Source organism: Amphiprion ocellaris, chromosome 12 (assembly GCF_022539595.1).
Source record: "Amphiprion ocellaris isolate individual 3 ecotype Okinawa chromosome 12, ASM2253959v1, whole genome shotgun sequence".
NCBI lineage: Eukaryota > Metazoa > Chordata > Actinopteri > Pomacentridae > Amphiprion > Amphiprion ocellaris.
In genome coordinates this window covers 21,079,625-21,101,625 of record NC_072777.1, presented here as the reverse complement: position 1 = coordinate 21,101,625, position 22,001 = coordinate 21,079,625, and the positions used below count along the sequence as shown (strand labels likewise).

Genomic DNA, 22,001 nt, shown 5'->3' with positions numbered 1-22,001 from the left:
CCCTGTGAACAGTGAACAACCTACTCTACCACCTGAAACACGTCCGCATGGCTGTAGCCATTGTTTTGATTAGGATTATGGCAGTAGTGATAACGAACAAACAAACATATGGCATCTCATATGTATATAAAATATGTACACATATGTATGTGTAATCAGTGTCAATAATGTATTAACTATTAGAATAATTTACAGAATGAGCTGTATACATTATATTATAAATTGATAATTTATTGTTTATATAGTGCTTGTAAATGTGTCATAGATGAGGTAAAAAAATATAATGCTGCCATATAATTTGTCACTAAGGATGTTAAAAGCTAATCTGTGTTGTTATCAGGGTCCATTTCAGCCCCTCGGGGTCTCTTAGAGAAGGAAAAGGAGTTGTCCCCCTTGTCCAGGTTCAGAGAGATGCCCTGGTCAAACAGCAGCTAAAGAGCATGGACTCACACTGCGAAATGGTCGTTGTCTGGACAATCTATCTGCCTGCTCCCTGAGTCAGACGCCTAAACACACACAGAGAGAGAAATAGCTATATAAACACATCTTCATGTCTATTAAACACCTACATTCTTTAATGCATTCATAAACACACACCAAAACATACATAACACACCCGCAGACACAAAAGTGGACACACAAAGAGACATGCAGAGGAGGGAGGTTTATTTACACTTTGACACAGGTGATCTGAATAGTGTTTGCATTAATGGGAAGGTATTTGGCACCTTTGATAAGGACAGTTAGTTGATAATTACAATGTGGCCTGGTGTTCATGTCTCTGTAAGAAAGTCAAGTCAAAATGATTGTCATGGAGGGAACAAAATAGAAGCTGTGCTGACCTCTAGTGCTTAAAGAACCACGAGTCAGCCAAAAATGTTCATTACATTTTAGACAAAACATTTTCAGTTAGTGTCTTGTAGGATTTAAGATGTGAGCTTTCATTGTGTTTTATCTCAATAATGCAATATTAACTGTTGTAGAATTATTATTAAAAAAATATATTGTAAGATTAAACTCAAGTCAGTGTTAAAAAAGTCAGCCACAAACCAACCCAAGATGATGCAAAGTATTCTGTAGCAAAAAAAATACATTTGACACAATGAGGATCAAAACCCTAGTGTGTAAGCTACACACAACGACACAATGCAGACTGTCCATGGTGACAGTTTGCACTTGTGCATGCCAACATTTACAAGATTTGGTTCAAATTTAAGGAAGCTTCACTGAATGAAAACACAGACATTATCATTAAAGTATCTGACAGAAATTATGTTTTTCTTGCAGACAATGAAGGACGTTGAAGTGCAGGAGCTCACCCTGGTTGGTTACATACAGAGACACCCTGATAAGTATTTTTTAAAAGGTATGTTTTTTATGTGTCATGAAAATTTTAATAAATGTGATTTTTTTTCACAGACCCCCATTTGAGAATTACCGCTTAAAGATTGAACATTTAAGGTAGCACGTTTCTCTTCTGATCTGTAAAACCCACAGCTGTTTACCTGTTTTAGCTTCGGACAAAGCGGATACCAGTTGAAGCACTGCGAGGTCTTGTCCTCCAACATCAAGCCATCCAGTGGGATGAGTACCTCGCCCAGAAACACTTTTCTTCTCAGAGTTCCTGAATGCCACACAGAAGCCTGCAGTCTCTTTCCAAACAGCAGATCGTGTTCTATGTCATACTGTCAAAAATTAGATAAGGAACTTCAGGTAACCAACTCTGTTATGATACAGAAGCTGAGGTTGATGATATTCTGTCTTTTTACCTTTAAAACTTCATTGTAAACTGGATCAGTTGTGTTTCTCTTAACTGTTGTCTTCAGCTTGTAACTCTTGTCTGGCAGCACACAGAGTTTGACATATCTACATACAAAATAAATGGAGGATGCTGAAGTTTCAATTGAGCAACACACGAGAAAATGGGGTCACAGTATATGTGATGCGCAATGTAATAGTAAGATGTCCTCACGGATGACACTTCCTCCTCTTGCTGTCTCCATGAATGAGATTTCTGCAGGTTCCAACTGTGATCTCCAGATTGGACGTGTTGGTATTGTAGGCCAGAGCCAGCTCCAGTTCTCCTGCTACAGCGGTGTTCTCGATGAGGCCACAGTCTGTGCTGATGCTTCCGTTACTGGCCTGAGGGAGCAAAATACAGACTGCATCCTTCCATTTCCATTTTTTTAAAGGACAGACAGACACATTTTAAGGTAATTTAAGGAAGTAAACACATAAAAGGGATAAGATAAGATAAGATCTACTTTATTCATCCCGGAGGATTCAGTGAGTTATGAGACTGAAATGATCCTTATCATCCATCCATCCATCCCTTATCTATACACCGATTTATCCTCTGTAGGGTTGTGGGGCGTGTGGAGTCTATTCCTGCTGACTTAGACAGAGGACACCCTGGACAGGTCTATCACAGCACTACATAGAAACAAACAACCAGGCACACTCACATTCACACCTACGGACAATTTAGAATCACCAATTAACCTCAGCATGACTTTGAACTGCGGGAGAAAGTCCACACATGCACAGGGAGAACATGCACACTCCATGCAGAAAGACCCCAAGCCAGAAAGTGAACCCAGGACCTTTGAGTTGTGAGGTGACAGTGCTAACCACTGTATCACTGTGCTACCCATGATCCTAATGAATAATATGATATTTCAACCACAAGATGTTGCTTTGATTTTCTTTTTTATCTTTAGCTTTGACTCACTCTCCTTTCTCCAGAGTACTCAGAGCTGAAGGAAGTTTCTTCTTCTGTACCAGTAGCGGAGCTATCTTGGTCGCTGTCTTTGCTTTTCTTGAACATATTTGGAAGACTTGGGACTTTAAAAAGCTGCAAAAAAAACCCAAAAACAAGTGTTTCTTTCCTGCACATTTACTCAAGTTCAGGTTCAAGTTTACTTTATTGTCTCACTTGGGAGAAATTTGTCTTAGACAAGGCAAGAAATCGAGCTGCACTGCAACACAGTAAAACAGAACACATACTATTAAGAATACATTATAAATACATGGCATGTGTGTATGTACTCACTGATATCATTAACCTTACCAGAAAACTTTTGATAGGTTTGGGATAGAATACCAATTGCATCATCACTTAGTCAAACAATGGCATTTGTGATAACACAATAACCAACAAGTATCACTTGTACTTTTGCTGTAAGACTGAGTGAGACTAACTTACGTTGCTAGATTTGCTGATGTCAGTGTCAGAAAGGCTCTTCTGGGTGCTGTAGTGGAAATGAGGTCTTCTCTGACTCTTGTCAACTCTCAGCAGGTGTCCATGCACATCACTGTGAGAAGTGGAAATCTCTGCAATGGCAAAAGTCAGGCACTCAGAAAACCAAAAGCATGTAAATGTTTGCTTCGAGAAAACAAAACACATACAGCGAAAAATAAGAATATTTGTTCACCACGGAATTTTTTTCAGACTGCTGAGAAAGATGGGTTTTTTTTCTATTTCAGTGATCACAAGCAGGTTGTTGCTATCATTATCTTGTGCAACTTCTGTCGATGCAGTAGGTTCAATGATGTAATCAGAGGGTTTTTTTGCATCTTATTATTTCAGGCAAATTTCCCTTTGTGGTTACTGTGTACATTCTGCTAATCAAGGCAGAGATCAGGGTATGTTGCAATAAGATCCACAGGAAATGTCGTTTCTCATTCTAAAGAGTCAGTTTCTCAACAAAATGCACAGACAGTACATCATGTCTTACACTTTGTGTAGTTACAAAATAGAAAATTCCTTATTCTGTAAATGTTTAGGTGGGGCGAGAAGGTGTTTTGTAGCAGCTTACTTTTAATTTGACTCGCAAAAGAAACCATTAGATCTTCCATAGATTTGGTAAAAGGCTTCAGGTTTTTTAAATCCTGCAAATCGAAACACAAAAAATCATTGGTACTTGGTTCATACGTTTCAAAAATTTAGTATAACATAATGCTGAATATTTTATCTGTATTTTACCCCAGATCTGCCCAGAATCTGATAATCCAAGTGGGGTGGAGGAGTGGGAGGAACGACTGATATATGACTGTGAAAGTCACAGACAACAAACATACGATGAATTTAATGAAACAAAGCTGGAACACGCAGAATCAAAATGTGAAGTATAATTGTACCTTAGCACATTGTAGGTCTTTAATAATTCCTCCCCAACCGTCTCATATTTGTCTGTAAAGAATATAAATAATATGAAAGATTGCACTACTGTGAAGAGGTGGATGGAGTAACTTTATGCTCACAATACTAACACATTTGGAAAATTTGTAACAAACACAAAAACACACAAAATGCATTAAATACCCTTACTGGTCCAAGACCTTAAAATTATAAATTCTAATATTACTGCTCAGTCTCTTACCACAATGCCTCACCACACTGTAAACTAATAATAATTAGAATTCAAGACTTAAAACCAAATAACATAAAATGTTTAAACAAACAACTGGGATTACCCATATTTAGTATTCACTGCAGTTAAACTGAATATTAGCAAAAGAGCATTTATAAAAAAGGAATAATGAATTAAAACAAAAAAGGAAACTATCTTGTATGCAGTCAGATTTTTATAAACAAACCTGTGGTGATGGGAAATTTCTTTGCCTTTTCCTCTAAAAACCAGTCTCCTGATCTGATCTTCACCTCCCTGTAAATAGGAAATAAAGACTGCAATAAGTAGGTTGAAATTATTACACAATTATAATATAAAAAGCTATACTAATGCTAAAAAGAAGGCAGGAAATACAAATTTCCTTTTGAACTAACGTCATTATTTTAGGCCGTGCCTTTTTGATGCCTCTTGACTTAAGCTTGAGTATTACATATTTATTACCATTATTATTTACCAATTATGTATTGTTAAAGACAAAAAGAAGTATTTTTTGTCTTTCTTGACCAACCCAATTGATGAAAATTATCTTCCTTTTTCCAGACAAAGCAAAACACAGAAGGAGTGAAAAAAATCTGAAGTTCAGCAACTTCCCAAATATCATCTACTATACAAAAAGTCACTAGTATTAACAATCTTGTTGTTCTTCACAGACAAACTGAATATCATTAGCAACCTGTACCCATGCTGAAAATGAAGAAGTAGCAAACGGTTTTAGCTATTATAGCTACTTTACCCAGCTCTAACCGTGTAATGATTCTGTGGTCACACTATCATTCTTCATGCATCTTTTTGCTATAGCTTGAGTATATTTTAATGTGAGACACATCCGCTTTTACCTTGAAGAGACGTGATCAATTTATGAAACGTGCAGTTCTCAGTTCACTTGGCAGATGCAAAGACATCAACTTACATGTGACCAAAGTGACATCTTCAAATTCCTATTCAGTACCATTAAAGTTCTTTTTTCTAATTTTAAAAATATGTCAAAACAAGTATGATTAAGTGACTAATAAGCTGTTTGCTGCAGCTCTGGGTGAGAATGACCCGAACAACATAGAGCTGCGATTCAGGTGATGATCAGTATGAGAAACCACATCAACATTTAATCCACATTTGTTGTGATTAAATGTTGTGTTCTCTTGTTTTTCCGTACTCTAGAAAGTTATCTTTAGTAAATGTTTTTGTTTGCATCAGTCACCATTCATGTTGTCGCCTCGGTTTACTCTGAGTGATATAGTTTCAATTTATTGTTTACTTTATTTACTTATTTATGTCATAATTCATTATTTTACCGTAACTACAAATCAGTGTTCAGACTGTGTTTTGGATACTGGAGAGGGAAGAGCCTTTATGGTACTACTCCTATTTCCCTTGACTTGATACATTGTTTAAAAAACAGGCAATTTCCAGCAACTTTAAATTAAGTCATGTCTTAAAGCACATTTAAACAGAGTAAAAATGAGTTTTAACTGTCAATTACAGTAATCTATGGACAGTGATTAACTGCTCTTTACGCATACAATGATCAACTTCAGCATTAAACCACCTAATAATAATAAATTGCCTAATATTGTGTAGGTTTCCCCTCTGCCACTGAAACCTCTAGGGTATTTCTGTGGTATCTGGGGCCGGGACACTGACAGTGGATCATTTTTCTCCTGTTTTGGGTCACCCACAGAGTTGGATCCTCCATGGATTGGGCTTGTTACAGTGAATCCTGTGAATACTCATTCAGTTTGGAATCTGAGGAGTTTGGAAAGTAAATCACTGCTTTGAGCTCTTGGTCATGTTCCTTGAACTGTTCTTGAGTGGTTTTTGCATTGTGGCAGGGTGCAATATCCTGCTAAGGGTAGACGCTCGTGTTGAGGACTGTGGTTGACTTATTGCTGTAGGCAAAATAGTCATTTTTATGGTCACTATTATTTGCATATATAGGTAAGACTGCCATGTAGGAGCAGAAGCACATGAGGATTCAAACAGTTTAATAAGCCACACTTTAGTCTATGGTGGTGTGGCAACTCTAGGCAGCCTTTTAGTCCAGGAGCACCATTGCCATGCAGAAAGTATGCTTGGTCTGCCACCATGCTGAGGAGACTATTACGTGTCAAGGTACAAGGATAGAACCTGTTCCTAAAATGCAGGACAAATGCAGGTCCATCAGACTCCTGAACTCCAAATACCTGTTTACCTGAATGCACAATGTCACTTTTTCCTAACATATTCATATTCTACTGGTTCTCATTACATTTCATTTACCTCCCATATTGTATATATCTGGCCTCCTTTGCACATGTAGTCATTTTTAATATTGTTTTGTTATATATGTGCATTTGATTCTATTATTTAATGTTGATATTTTATTTCTTATTGCTTGTTGTTGTGCATCGTCCAGCGGAAGCTATTTATATTTTCGTCATGCCATGTATGATGATGACAAAGCCATTCTAATTCTAATTCTTCCAATTATAACATCTGTATGAATACCAGCGCACAAGGTTTCCCAGCAGAACACTGATAATCCGTGTCATTCACGTCACCTTTAATGTTGGCGTTTTAATGTTGAGGCTGACAAATGTATGGTCATTTAGTGGTGCCATTTGAGTGCCACTCAGTCACAGACGTTATTTCTTAGTGCACCAGGCCAGTGCTCGTCTCTCTACCTGTAGGCGTGGCAGACCTTGCACTTCCACTTCATTGCTCCCACGCGGCACATGCTGCAGATGCGGTGGCTGCAGCCACAGCACACTGCGCCCGAGTTCCACAACTTCCCCAGCGGACTCTGACAGCAAGCACACTTCCGCTCCCCATACTGCCGGCCAAAAGTTTTGGGACCTTTCATCCGAAGCTCCTGCAGGTCGTGTTTCATCCTTCTGAAGTGATCAACACCAAACTTCTCAGACAGTTTTTCTTCTGTAACAACTACAGAGTTAAATCTGTTTTCAGTACATTTTAAACGTGTCCTGCATCCTTCAAACATCTGAATATCAATTTTAAAAAGCATCATTCTGGAACAAATAAAGGAACAAAGATCATGTATACATGCATCTGCTTTTTGCTGAGGCTTATAGGAAAATACTGATATGACTCTGATGGCTGTGTTAAATAAAAAAACTACAGACAGATTTGAAAACAGAGTGGAATTGGAGGAAAGCAGCTTGGCTCTGTCAAAAACAAAATCTACCTCTGACACATTTAAAGCTCTTGAACACAATTATTTAATCTTATAATGAAATAGGTTTAAGCTCAGGAACACATCATATTTTTGTTTCTACGATTGCTTTCCTCATCATTTTGTCACCATCTTATAGCGGTCATCCTGATGATCACCATAAAAGCTGTTCATTCTGTCTTTTTCCAGAACCATAAAGAAACAGTTTTGTCACAGAACACACAACAGTTGTCTGGAAAAACTCACCTGATCCTGTCCTCTTCAACTGTACGCAACTGCTTGTCTCTCCGTAGAACCTCCATGACTCTCTCTTTCTCCAGGACTTTCAGCAAGCTTAAGTCCATCTTTAAACAACAGGCTCTGTCACTGCTCCTCTTTTCTCTGCCCTTCAATTTGTTTCACTGTCTTTTTATTCCTATCTCCTCCCTTCTTCTCTTTAACCCTCCCTCTTACTAGACCCACCCCCAGACCTAGGCTTTAGTCTTTGGGGGCTGAGGGTAAAGGTTCCCAGCAATTGTGGCAATGTCTTCTTCTTATAGTTGTGCCTCTGAAGGTGTGAAGAATGAAGTTTGTTAACAGATGGCACAGATAGTCAGTAGCCCCAGAACCTATGCAGGGCAGGATGTGATGACATATAAATTGCCCCAGGGACAATTAAAGTTCTTTGAATTTAAATTAAAAACATTTTTCTCTTCAGTAGCAAAAGGAAGCATGGAGAGCAAGAAGGAAGTTGCTTTTTGAATAGCCGTATGCCAAGGTGTGCTAGTAGATAAGAGCCTGTCTGTGTTACTGGCCAGAGCTGCCAGGAGAAAACACACAGCATGAGTTGTTAGTCATGGCTTGGAGAGACAAAGTTGTTGTCTGTTCTCCTTTGATATGTACCATGTCTCATAGGGTGAAAATATCATTGATGCAAGATGCAAAATATCCTCCTATAAAGACTTTTCACCCTCAGTTTATTCATGTTCATATCAGTTTTAAAGTATACTCATTTCACACATGCCTCATCAATGTAAAGGGTCCGAAATGATTCAGTTCGTCTGTGGTTTAGTGGTGAATGAGCCGATATCCGAGAAGAGAGGGTGGAGGATGACATCGGGCCACCACAGCAGTGATGGTAAAAGACACCTGACTGATTAAATTTGAATCCAAATATGTCATCTAACTGCTGTGAGAAAGATCAAACCAGTCACAAGATCTCTGACACATTTCACACTCAGAGCTGAGTTTCCTGGAAGACCCAAGTTAGCAGCCACATACCTAAAGTCAGCCCTAGGGGTATGTCTGTACCTCTATAGACAGGCTGATCACGAGTAAATTCCAAATTAAAACCTACTGGCTTTTTGAAACCATGCCGAGATTTTCCAAGTAGTTTAACAGCTCATCTTTACATGTCAATTACATGTGAGCTAGAAAGAGCTCAACAAAGCAGGACTCACAAGAAGGCAAAAATTGAAAACCATCTGCTTTTTATTGTCACTGTACTGTTGAAAATATGTGAGAGACACATGCAGCACTCCATTTACACCTATTTTGCTAAGATTAATTTAACAGTAAAACGGGGAAAATAGTGATTCAAGCATATTACACTACAAAACACATGGATCAAAACAGAAGGAATAAAACGCTTCATTAAAACTAACTCTTTCAAGATGCATTCATCACCATGAGACAGGAGTACACAATAGTAAACTGCACAGAGAACAGGAAATGCCCTCTTATACAGTGCACTCAGCAACAAAAATCACTTGAAATTTTTCTCTTGACAATTGCAGAACGAGATGTGATTGCAAAATATTTATGCAACCCTGTTGTATTGCTAAGTTTAAACTGACAAATCAGAGCACTACAGTGACAAATGTCCCCAATCTTACCACAGCATCCAAAGGAAGGCAACTTTAGGTTTATGACTCAAGAACTAGGTCACCGCAGAGTTAAGAGGTGCAGAAAGTTGCAAGACCTTACCTCCTGGCTTACTGCATTGCTGGAGGGGTCAGCCTGAGGATGTGGCAGATTATATGCACACAGTGAGTTTTACAAAGCTCGGCTTCCTTCCTTTTTCAGTTCATACGTGTTGTTGCTATCTGCAGGAAGTGTACAGAGCGATTGCCACTGAGCTTTATGTCATATTTTGATCTCATTTAAAAGATTCCGTTTGGTTGGTGAAATCCTGTGCACATAAAATGTTTTTGCAGCGGTAATTTGTGCTATTGGTAGGTTGTGAACAAATACAAGAAGTCACAAATTTAGCGTAGAAGAGTTTTTACATTAAATTGTGTATTTATCCTGAAATTGCTATTTATGAAAATATTATAAAGAAGCTGTAACCAATGTTCCCTGTAATTTTTCATGAGTCTGAGCAAACACACAAACTCCCTGAGCGTCCCTTGGACCACTGTGAGCAACATCAGACGTGTGCACTGTGGTCACACCAGCATCACATCCATTCAAGTTACATGGTTCATTAAAAGAATCAAATTACAGCATTTACATTTCTGTTAAAACACTTTGTCAACAGGAGCCAGTTGAAGGCTGCAGTGATTTTAGTGACACTACAATGTATAAGAGTGAAGTTATTGAATATTTGTCTCTCTTTACTGTTGCAGCGGTTTTGCAAATTGCAGACGGACCCTGTTCACTCCATAGACACCAATGTTATTCCTGTAGCTTGAAAGACAGCTACTTTTGATAAAACTGGGCTTGTAGCACATTGTCTGCCTTGCAACAATGGGAAAGAGGCATCGTTTATGTTTTGACAACCTATATCTAATGAGTTATTGATGCTGGAAGTCCGAATCTGTGAATATCTTTCCAACTTTACTGAACTTGGGGCCACTACCACCTAAGGAGTGATATATTTAATTTTGAAAAAAGCATTTAGCCATACTTAAAGCTTTAAGTGCTTTATTAACACGGAACTAAACATTTTGTATTGTTTTATTATCACAGGTTCTGTCTGAAAAGAGGTGGCATCATTTTAAACAGTGAAATCAAACTAATAAAATGTAATGACCAACCAGTGAGCAATACTGGATTCTGCAAAAACATAAACAACTTTTTAAAAAATCTAAATCTTATCTTAACACAGTTAATGTATTAACTTATTTTTGTGTGTATGAATGCATTTATTGATTTATTTAGTACTGTTAACATATCAGAGTTCTGAGTGAATTTTTCTTAAGATAGGCAAAGGCCATTTATTGATTACATATAGGCTGTTAAATGTTTATTGAAAACTAAAAAACATTTAAAAAAAAACAACAGGCATTTATTGAGTCACTAAAATACTGTAGAGTACAGACCACATCAGCATGATTATAAGCATCCTCTGGTAAATTAACAACCAGATACTGATGTCTCTCATCATATGGACTTCAGGAGATGACTGGGGGATGATAAACTGTGACCTACTGGTTGGGTTCTCTCTGTTCTCATGTTTCTTACATGTTTGTCCCCTGACAGCCGGGTCCTAATGTTTTTTGAGCAACACACCATACTATGATGTTTTTACAATGATGGTTCTACTATGAAGCCAGTTTGACATGTTCAGGCGTTCTTTGTGTGAAAACTCAGAGATTTCAGGTATCAGAAGGTGGTTTTCAACTTTCTTTGTTAACTTTCTGCTTCAACTTTAAATTAAATTTCCTTCACTAACCCAGCCCTCTGGACTTCCAGTAAGCTGTGTTCCCATTGGCTGTCCAGGTGGCTGCTTGGTGTTATCAGGAACACCTGAGCAGCTTGGTGTTATCAGGAACACCTGAGCAGCTCAGTGTCTTCCTGCTTTTTTTAGTTGCAGACAAACATTTCGTCTGCTTCTCTTCACAACTGAGGTTTGGCTTCTTTGCTTTAGTTTGTTCTTTAGGCGTTGGCTTGCAGCTTCCAGCAGTAAAATTGTCTTTAATGTGTTTCTTGGTGTGTTTTAGGGCTTTGTGCTGGATAGTTGTCTTGGTAAATGTGGTTCTTTAGCCACAGTTGGCACATGGTGCTAATGTGTGCAGTGATTAGTGGATTTGGTGCAGCTGAGTTGTGTCTTTATCTTGGCTGTAGTGAGTCTTTAGAGGTTTTTGGTCAGATACATTCTATATTCTTCTTCTCCAGAAGGTAAGAGTTCCTGTCCTGATTCTCTGTTCTCAGAGGTTCTCTGGTAGGCTGCAGGAGACTTTAGCGTTTGGGTTGTACTAGTTTGGTTTTTGTACAGATTCATTTGGACAACTATCTTGAGGCCCCTCCATGTGGTTTAGTGAGGTTTTCTGGAACAGTTCTAAGCAACCTGCAGCAGAAGAGACTTTGAGAGTTTTTAGGAAGTTCTGGAGACCAGACTTTAGAGCAGCAGAAACATTTGTCAGCAGTTTGAGCAGGAGAAGGTGAGCTTCAGAGTAGAAATGAGACAGAAACCTTCTTGACCCGTGTGGTGAGGTCCTGTACCAAGAGTTTGAGCAGGTTGTGAAGAGTCTGTAGTTCTTTGGTCTGAAAGCACAAGAAGAGTCGACTCATTAAAGGAGAAAACAGGAGATATTGTTGGTTCTTCTGTCGCTCTGCAGTTTCCTTAGATTGAATATCAAGTTTATATTTTAAATGATTTCCCATGTGAGCCCAAGAACACTTCAATAAACTCCCTCCATCCCCTGGACACAACATATTTTATTACCATGTTAATTCTTTTGTTTGTTTTTGAGTTTTAATCATAGTTTCAGCATAGTTTTTTTCTCTTTGCTTGTTTAGTTTTGTAATCTGTGTGAAAGGTGCTAAACAAATAAAGCTGAATTGATAAACTGAATAATTGACTAACTCGTGATTGTGACAACAGAAGTATTTTCATTGTGATTTAAGGGTTTGTTTCATTTTTAAGGTTCGGGTTAAAATCTTGACAGAAAATAAAGATTAAAGAAATAAACTACAGTAAAAAAGCAATTAAATCAAAGGAAAAAACATTTAATATAATAAAACTTTTAAAAAGAAAATTAAACATTAAATACAATTAAATATTAGATAAAATATTTAATTAGATAATTAAACGGAAGATACAAAGCATGTAATTATGAAATTAAACAAAAATTTTTAAACAAAAATATTAAACATTAAAGATGAAATATTTTAGATAATTAAACATTTAAAAAATACAATTAAACAAGAACATTACACATTTAGAAAAAATAAAACATCTAATTAGATTATTAAACCTTTAAAAGTCGAAATATTTAATTAAAAAATTAAATGTTTAATTAGAAAATTAAATCTTAAAAACAATAAAACTAAATAGGAATTAAACAGAAAATACAATGAAGCATTAAAAAACAAAATTAAACATTAAAAGGTGGTAAAACATTTAAAAAGAAAAACCTTAACAAAGATTTAATCGAAAAATTAAACATTGGGAAAGAAAAGGAAATTTTTCAAACAAGCCGATAAAACATTTGAAAAAAGAACAATTAAACATTAAAAATACAAAACATTTCGAAATCAGATCAGACATTAGAACAGAATAAAAGGTGAGAAAAGAGCAAAACTAAACATTTAAGAAGAATCTAACTAAAGATAAAACCTTTGAAAAGACACCAGTTAAACTTTAGAAGATCAAATTAAACAGAAGAAACAATAAAATGTTCAAAAGAGCAAAAACAGATAAAGGTATTAAAGTGTTTTCTACTCTGAAATGAAAACATCAAGTTGTTTCTTCAGACATTTCCTGTTTCTATGTTCTTGGTTTGAATGTGGACAGATTTACTAAGAACTCATTTCAGAAAACTGCTTTCCAGATAAAGTCTACTAGTAGTTGAAGGCATTGATCAAACTAATGTTACCTTCTGATCTCCACAAACTTTACTGTTCAGTGAAGAGAATCAAAGTTTGTTGAGGATTTCTAAAAACCCACAGGTGAAGGTCTGAGAAGAACTCAGACGGATGATCTAAATGTGAAATCAAGACTCATGGTCACAAGTTTTAAGGCTTCTGTTAACCAGAAAGTTCAAACTAACAGAGAAGTACTGAGAAACTTTTAAAACTTCAGTCCTCAGACTGTCTAAAGGTTCAAACTAACAGAGAACTACTCAAGAACTTTTAGGATTCCAGTCCTCAGACTGTCGAAAGGTTCAAACTAACATAGAACTACTCAAGAACTTTCAAGATTTCAGTCCTCAGACTGTCGAAAAGCTCAAACTAACAGAGAACTACTCAGGAACTTAGAAGATATCAGTCCTTGGGCTGTCTGAAAGTTAAATCTAACAGAGAACTACTGTGGGACTTAGAAAATTTCAGCCCTCAGACTGTGTGAAAGCTCAGGTCCTGAGGACTCGGGAGGTCCGGAGGCTTTGAAAAGTCTTGGAACTGAGGGTTCAACCCTCCAGCACAAAGGCTGAAGCCCAACCTCCTGAGAAAAACGGTCGAGACGAGACTCGAGTTAAAAAAAAACTCGAAAACGACAAAAAATAGATGATAAATGCGCAAAAAAAAGAAGAATTGGTATCTGAGCGGGTAGCTCAGGGGATAAGAAGACAGACTACCAACTGGAAGGTCGCAGGTTCAAGACCCGCCACCGGCCTTTTTCTTTCTTTGTCTTTGTCAGAATTTTGAGAAAATTTAAGAAGTGTCTGGTCTTGAACCAGCGACCTGCAGCTCCATAGGCAAATCCTTAACTCACTGAGCTACAGATCAGATAAAAAAACATAATTTCGTCGTCCCTTTGTCATCGTAGTTTCCAAGTGACCACACGGGCAGGGCCAAGGCGGAGTCTGGGTGGAGTCTGGGTGGAGTCAGGGCGGAGAGTAGGCGGGGAGGTGGGTGGCGGCCTCCCCCCTCTACTCCCCCACCTCCCCCCACTGCCCACCACACCTTCCCCCGCCCGACGAGTTCTTCGAGTCTCGACGAGTTCCTCGAGTCTCGACAGGTTTTCCCGAGTTTCTTGAGTTTCCACGAGGTCAGAGGCAGAACAAGTTGTCATGAAGAGGCGTTGAAGTCGGCCAGGATGGACTGACTTTTTACAACGACGAGAAGGAAGACAACTAGAAGAGCAGGTCTTTAACCACCATCCATAAAATCCATGGAGTTGACTCCAGAGAAATGAAAGGTCAACTTTTATCAACCTCCATCCAGATGTTCAACTTGATATCTTTACTTGGAGATTTTTAGCACCACAAACCTTTAGTATCACACTTTATGATCCTTTATTAGGACTTTAATGGAATCCACCAGCAGATTTAGTTTTTGTTGAGAAACTTTATTCTTGTCGTCGTGGGACTGCAGTATTTAAAACTCTTCCTTCTATTTGACCTCATGTTTATTAGTTTTAGTGGGGAAACTTTGAATTGTCAATTAGTCTCTTAAAATCTAAATAATAAATTGGATTAGTCAAGAGGTTTAAATTTCTTACTTTGTCATATTTTAAATATGACAAAAATATATAAAAATAAAGCATCTTGAGACAATTTGACCTGTAATTGGTGTTATAGAAATAAAATTGAATTAAAATTGTATGTATCTTGTAATGGAGTAATTCAGCCATATATGTTAGAAAACACATTTTCTTTGTCCATTAATCTGTCGTTTTCTCCAGTAATTCATTTCTTGTTTTGGTTTATAAAATGTCAAGCCCAAATATATTCAGTTTACGGTAATAAAAACCAAAAAGATTTACATTCATGATGCAGGAATCAGGCAGTTTTTCACTTTTTATCTTAGTTTAGTCAGAAAGATAGTTGATAATGTGTGAATTGTTGCAGCTTGTGAGCCGTAGAAGGTTTTAATCTTTGGGGCCAAGTGTCAAAAAACATTTAGAAACCAATGTCAAACAAAACACTCAGCAAAGGGAAATCCAACTTTTGCATGACAATGTCTAATTAAAGGACATTTATTTCCAACATAAATGTGTGATATTCATCCTCTGGAGCTTTCTCTTCACATCGTCTTCCACCTGGACTGGTTTGGTCGGGAGCATGTGCAACAAACATTTGAAAAACTGCACTTTAACATCAATGAATGACACTGAAGTTTAATCTCTACATAAATGAGACTGAGTCTGGATGTGCTGCTCTGTCATTAACTCCTAAGTTTAGGGAAAGTTCAAACAAAAGAGGACAGTTCAGAGAAGACTTGAGAATGAGCTTATTTTGAACAAACATCTCAGACTTTCTGAGCTTCAGCACCTCTAGCATGATATTTTAACAACAAGCAACTCAAGAGATCCAGAAGTTGGAGAGAGTTAGCTTTAGCTGAGCCAAAGAACATGTGGGACGCTAACCTAGCAAACATTTCAGACTTTTCTCTGTGAATTCTGAGAAATAATTTCCTATTTAATGACAGAGCTACATATCTGAACTCAGTCTCATTAAAACAGACTCTAATTCAGCGTCATCCATCCATATTAAAGTGCAGTTACCCAAAATGTTTGTTGCATGAGCTCCAACAAAACCTGTCCAGGTAGAAGGCCACTTTGACAAACAGGAAGTGGAAGATTCCAAGCAGATTTATAGAAGGGGGAACCAGACTGTACTAAGTGTGGTCAAGTATAGAGGGGTGTTTTGTGGGTTTTTAAGGCTGATAATGATTATTAGTGAGACATTTGGAGTAGATATTCATTTGCAGTAAATGAAAGTATTTAAAATCTTGAGTTAAACTTAGAAGAACACAAACTCTAATAGAAAACTTTGTTGATACGTTTTTGTTTTGTTTACAGATGTTACGTTAAAGGAGTTTTATTCGTTACGTATAACCAATCAAATCACTCCAGAAGACAGAGTGACCACAGGTAGATAAAGGTTCAGAGCCAAAGCAGCACCATTTTTAAATGTATTTATTACCGTAAATCAGTAAATTGTTGTCTGTCCTCTCCCCTCCCTCATGGACATCTACTCCACCTGGTGCCTCAGCAGAGCTCAGAACATCATCAAGGACAGTTCACATCCCGGTTCTCAGCTTTTTGATCTGTTGCCCTCTGGAAGGCACTACAGAAGCATTAAAGCGAGGACAAACAGACTTAAAAACACTTTCTTTCCGAGAGCCATCACCACCCTGAACTCTCACAGGTCTCACACAAAGCCAACAACATAGTGCATCTGTGCAATATACACCACTGTCTCATTCACTGCTATTTATATTCACTCCGTTATTTATACTGTATATATGTAAATAGACTGTTTTTGCACTACTTTAAGATTTCCTTGCACTGTGAAGGAGAAGCTCTGCAATCTCGTTATACATTGTATAATGACAATAAAGAATATTCTATTCTATTCTTCTAAAAAACAAAATGCTGATAATCAGTAAATCAGTCAGCCCACAATTACTACAATTCTACAATGTATGTCTCTTTCCTTTAACTTGTTATTTGTACAATATACGATGTATATGATGGCGTTTTTTCATACCGGAGGCTATACTATGATGTTTAATAAGAGACATACGATGCTACTCTGGTTGTTCTGGCCCTGAGCCGCTGCACTCCTCCTCTGTTGTTTTCTGGATTGTACTCAGCTGCATGCCTTCGTCCACCCGGCCTCTGTTGACTCGTCCCGCCTGCCGTCTCTGGAGCTGAAGCTGGATTGGAACAGACCAAAGTACAGTCCAATCGCGATGCCAGCTGCTTCTCAAAAGGCTCCTTCATCTGTCAGGTGGCGGCACTTCTGAGGGGAAGCTGAGCTGGCCCGGCAGAACTTTGGAGATGTGTTCCAGTGGTTGGTGGATGTGTGGGGAGATAGAGAGGGACCTTTGATTTGTTCACAAAGGAAAACAGGAAACCCATGGGTAGTTTTAGTTTAGGGTGCTACTGCGGTGTGTTTTTGGGTTTTAAGAGGTGAACAGGAAGAGTCGTATTGATTATCTTTTACTTTGTTCCTGGTTGGAATGCCCATCAATGTCAACATGAAGTTCACTTTTAGTTCTGTTGATTTATTTTTATTTTACTAACACCCATTTGTTTTTAACCCCTTCACATGTTGTGTTGTTGTAAACTTACGCTTTCAAATAAATTCTTGTCTAACCCTCTGGAAACCAGCGTTTGGACTGTTTTTGTGTTGCTCCTCACCTACTTCAGACAGCTGTGGACTAAAGGCTATACTGTGACGTTTTTAGAGCCACATGCTATACTATGATATTTGTTGGGCAACACGCTATACTATAGGCTTTTTTAATTGACATATTACTGTGATGTTTTTTTTGTTTTTTTTTAGCAACATATAAGAATTTGAACAGTTTTAAAAGTTACTATACTTTTACTTGTGCAATGAAATTATTATTCTATGGCATTTTTTAGATGACATATTATACTCTGATGTTTTCTTGAATTACATACTATTTTGACAATATACTGCACTGACATTTTTTGAACCACATACCATACATGACAATTTTAGGCAACATCCTATCATTTTGCACTTTTTGAACCACATAATAATCTGTTTTGTTTTTTTTTCTTGCCAACATGCTGTACTATGAACTACAGGCCATACTATGTTATTCTTGAATAAAGCATACTATACTTTGACATTTTCTGAACTACATCCTATACTATGGCGTTATACACAGAGTGCTTTGGTTACATGTTGATTTATAATCTAGATTTTTTTCTGTTTTGTTTTTTGATGGGATTACCACAGACCTGACCGTGAACACAGTCGACACCCACCTCAGGGAGATGCTGCCTAAGATCTCAAGGCTGCTTGGTCGTGGTCTTTCTGGCACGTACTCTTTCAAGATGAGCCGAGAAGTTAAACACTGATGGAATGACACCAGGTCTAAGCCGACAAACTTCCAATTCCTCCTCAACCCATAGTCTCTGGGAAACCTACATGGAGTAAGAAAAGTAGACAGAGAAGTAATTAAGTCTGTACACAACATATTAAAAAGAAATCATGCTAATAAATTAAGTACAAAGAACCGAATTCGCCAATATACTGGAGCACAGAGCTATTTAATTTGATAAGTATAACCTTGTTTAGTAACATTTCAATTATTTGAGAGCAGTCCTAAAGAACTGCCTGTAATCCCAATCATAAAATGGGTTTGGAGGAAGAACATAGATGGTAATCTGGATATACATGAGTTAGGCTTTATAACTACTATTGGTAGTATTGGTGGTAGTAATAGCAACGTGACTACCAACTACTGTTGCAGATACTGGCACTGCTACTACAACTTGTCATACTATTACAAATGCTGATACTACTTCTATGACACTAACAGCTGTTTATACTACTACTGCTGCTTGTACTTTTAGTATTACTACTACTGCTTGTACAACTATACTACAGCTACTATTAATCGTCTGGTATTTGGTTGTCAAGCTGCTGGCTCGCCTTAGCGTTTTGCTAGTGGCTAACTAGTTAGCTCTCATAGACTGGAAGCTCTCAACAAGATTTCATAATGAAAAAAGAGCCAAAAACTATTCTTACCTATGAAAAGTCATTCCAGCCGACTTTGAGGCTCAGAAAGGGAGATTTGAACTGCTCAGTAACCCGTTTGCGATCGACGTGGAAAGCGCACCAACCAGCCTCCAAATGGAGCTAATTGAACTCCAATGTAATGACATGCTCAAATCAAAATATGACTCTGTTGGTGCTGCGCGGTTTCCATGTTTCCTCCCCGACACAATGCCTCAATTACGCACCCAAGCAACAACTGTTCTCTATGATGAAGGTGAACAAAACACCTCACAGAAGTCGACTCACTGATGAACACCTTCACTCTGTCCTGAGGTTTTCCTCAGCTCAGAGCCTGACCCCAGACATTGATGAACTTGCATCTAAGAAAAGATGCCAGGTATCTGGCTTAGACCAATGTGCAGAGTAAATCAGAGTGTAGCAAACCGAGCTTGAATATATCCGTTTCTTATGCACTTTTTCTACTGCAAGGCATGGTTTGTTAATAGTTGAAATGTTGGATTTTTATTGAATGACATTATTTTTGGTTCTTTTGTTGTTGGTTTTGAAAAAGATTTACTTTAAAAAGGAACTTGAAAGGATACGGGGAGAGACATACTTTATTTATTTAAATAAGAAATGAATACCACTGATGTGTCTTTTATCTCAAATTTAATTTCTCATGTGTTTGTAATATCAAGCTTTGGTTGTTCCAGATTCTGTGTTTAAGCAAAACTAAAGTTTGTTTCCATATGAAAAGGTTAAACATTACGTATCAGTTGCAGTTAATTTTTCAATAAATATTGAGTTTGGCCCGTGACTTTACTTCACTGCTTAATTTTGGCCCACTGTGAATTTGAGTTTGACATCCCTGGGTTAGAGTTTTCTGAAATCGCTAAAAGACACAAGAGAAGATATTCATGATGTGGATGAGAATTTGTGGCCCAACAGACAGGAACGTCAGGAGGTGTTGGAAGACTGCACTGTAATTCCTATAGCACTACATGTACAGTTTTCCCTAAGGAGACTGTCCTATGTTCACATTTCTACTTTTGTTTTTGTTTTTTTTCTTTGTGCTATGCAGCGCTGTATTCCTTTCTGTATCATAATGACGTGATCTGTCAATAAATTACAATACAAACAGTAAAAGACTAAATGTGAATCTTGTCCAGTCTCTTGCAATCAATCTCCCACATACACTAAGGTCTAACTTAAGATTGTGGCGAGTGTAGTAGCAGCAAGCTAGGAGGGCTGCAGAATACGGGGAGAGCTTAGAGCTAGGGCCAGGGTCAAATTGCCCAGTAGCTCTTAAGCTAAGCTCGACAACGCCACCCCGGGGGGCGGGACACCCCCAAGGACAGTTCTGCCACTTAATAATTTGTCTGAGGCACACAGGTCCATATACCACCAGGCGAGAGACGTGGTTGTTCAATTAAATAATCAAATTTTATTTGACAATCAAGTTAAAATCAATTAAAACAACTAGATAAAACAAGGGGAGGGAGGTGCAAAGGGGCAGAGGCTGTTGCTTACCATGTGGCAGGATGTATCACCGGAGGGGAGGAACAGGGCCCAGGGAGAGGTCACCAGGTGAATAAAATCTCACACACACACACACACGTGATGGATTAAATGAAAAATACCCAGGGTTCACACATCACACGGGGAGGGATACCACCACCGACGACACCACGTTCCCTGCCACAGGTGCTCAGCCTCTGAAACCAAACAAAAGGGGGATTAGTGGGAACACAAAATAAACAATAAACAAAATAAGAAATTAAACTATAAACAAGAAGAAAAATCCTATAAACTAAACATCACGAAAGAAACATTTAAACCCAGAATACAAAATACCAAAAAAAACAAGAATCACGGACATTTAAAGTTCAAAAGTAAAAAAAAGAAACTAAACCAATCCTTTAGACGCAGCTCACCAAATAACAAATAAATAGAAAATTGATCTTAATTAATCAAAACAATATGGGCCATAAGGCCAAACAAAAAGAAACTAAACCCCAAACAATATCCACCCATAAAGCTGTGTCCCCACGTGGACACAAATAAAAGCACAAAGAGTACGAATGTTAAAAACAAGAAGATAAATATTCAATTGTAAAAGAAACCCAACTCCCAAGCTGCCTGGTCTAACCCGGCTGACGCCGAGGGGAAGCGGACCAGGCCGATGAGGCAGAGAAGTAGCGGAGGCTAGCTGCAGTTAGCCGTATAGCAAGCCCATCACAGATACATGGCCAAAGTGAAGCAAAACAACAGCAAGGCAAAACAGCAGCGGGTCCTTGGCGCTGCCACTAAACAGCATGGGGACACAACAGAAAGGCTGTGTTAGAAGAATGTGGCAATTCATTATGTTCAACATCAAGAAAACGAGCATACCTCTGAGCAGCTGCGTGGCGCGCACACACATACACACAAGGGAGAGCACGTCAGGAGCCGCTCCAGCCGCTGTAGCTTCCTACAATTACAGTGAACATTTTACCAAACAGGCAGGTTGCTAGCTGGAATAAACCAGACAAAAGGAGCAATACAACCTACCGTTGGTAACACTAAACGTAGCTACCCGACGCCAATCAAGATAACATGCCGAAGGTTCTAAACACCGGCAACAACCCAGGGCGAGCAACCGGAAGGGGGTGTGGCTTCAGCTTCAGCCTCAGCGAGAGAGAGAGAGAGAGAGAGAGAGAGAGAGAGAGAGAGAGAGAGAGAGAGAGAGAGAGAGAGAGAGAGAGAGAGAGAGAGAGAGAGAGAGAGAGAGAGAGAGAGAGAGAGAGAGAGAGAGAGAGAGAGGGAGAGAGAGAGAACGTATAGGGGGCCGCTCCCCAGCTTTTATAGCTGGTGGGCGTGCCCCGATTGGCTTACGGCCCGTGCAGCCTAGAAGAACACAGACACAGACCTTGGGCAGGACTATCCTGCTACACAATTTACAATAACTTTCATCAAAACTTTAGCCATAGTTTACATCAGAACATTCCTCCAGAGTACACTGTTATAATGACAACATGACTAAGCAATTTGACTGTCTTATTCACACACAATGACACCAGGACTTGTCAT

The 22,001-nt window shown here is 38.3% G+C and overlaps 1 protein-coding gene across 1 annotated transcript; it reads right to left on the bottom strand.

Moving 5' to 3' along the window:
- Window positions 1–631: 631 nt before the first annotated feature.
- LOC111574111 (synaptotagmin-like 3) lies at window positions 632–21,606 on the bottom strand. Its single transcript, XM_055015929.1, has 16 exons — window positions 21,483–21,606; window positions 21,324–21,402; window positions 18,963–21,238; window positions 18,197–18,355; window positions 16,374–17,278; window positions 7,828–12,048; window positions 7,073–7,282; window positions 4,600–4,667; window positions 4,141–4,192; window positions 3,986–4,052; window positions 3,819–3,891; window positions 3,206–3,333; window positions 2,732–2,854; window positions 1,973–2,142; window positions 1,770–1,866; window positions 632–1,685 (listed from the first exon to the last, which is right to left on the bottom strand). Exons 6-16 carry the CDS (start codon window positions 7,923–7,925, stop codon window positions 1,383–1,385), a joined length of 1,389 nt encoding a protein of 462 aa, XP_054871904.1. The 5' UTR covers window positions 7,926–12,048; window positions 16,374–17,278; window positions 18,197–18,355; window positions 18,963–21,238; window positions 21,324–21,402; window positions 21,483–21,606; the 3' UTR covers window positions 632–1,382.
- Between the last annotated feature and the right edge of the window lie 395 nt (window positions 21,607–22,001).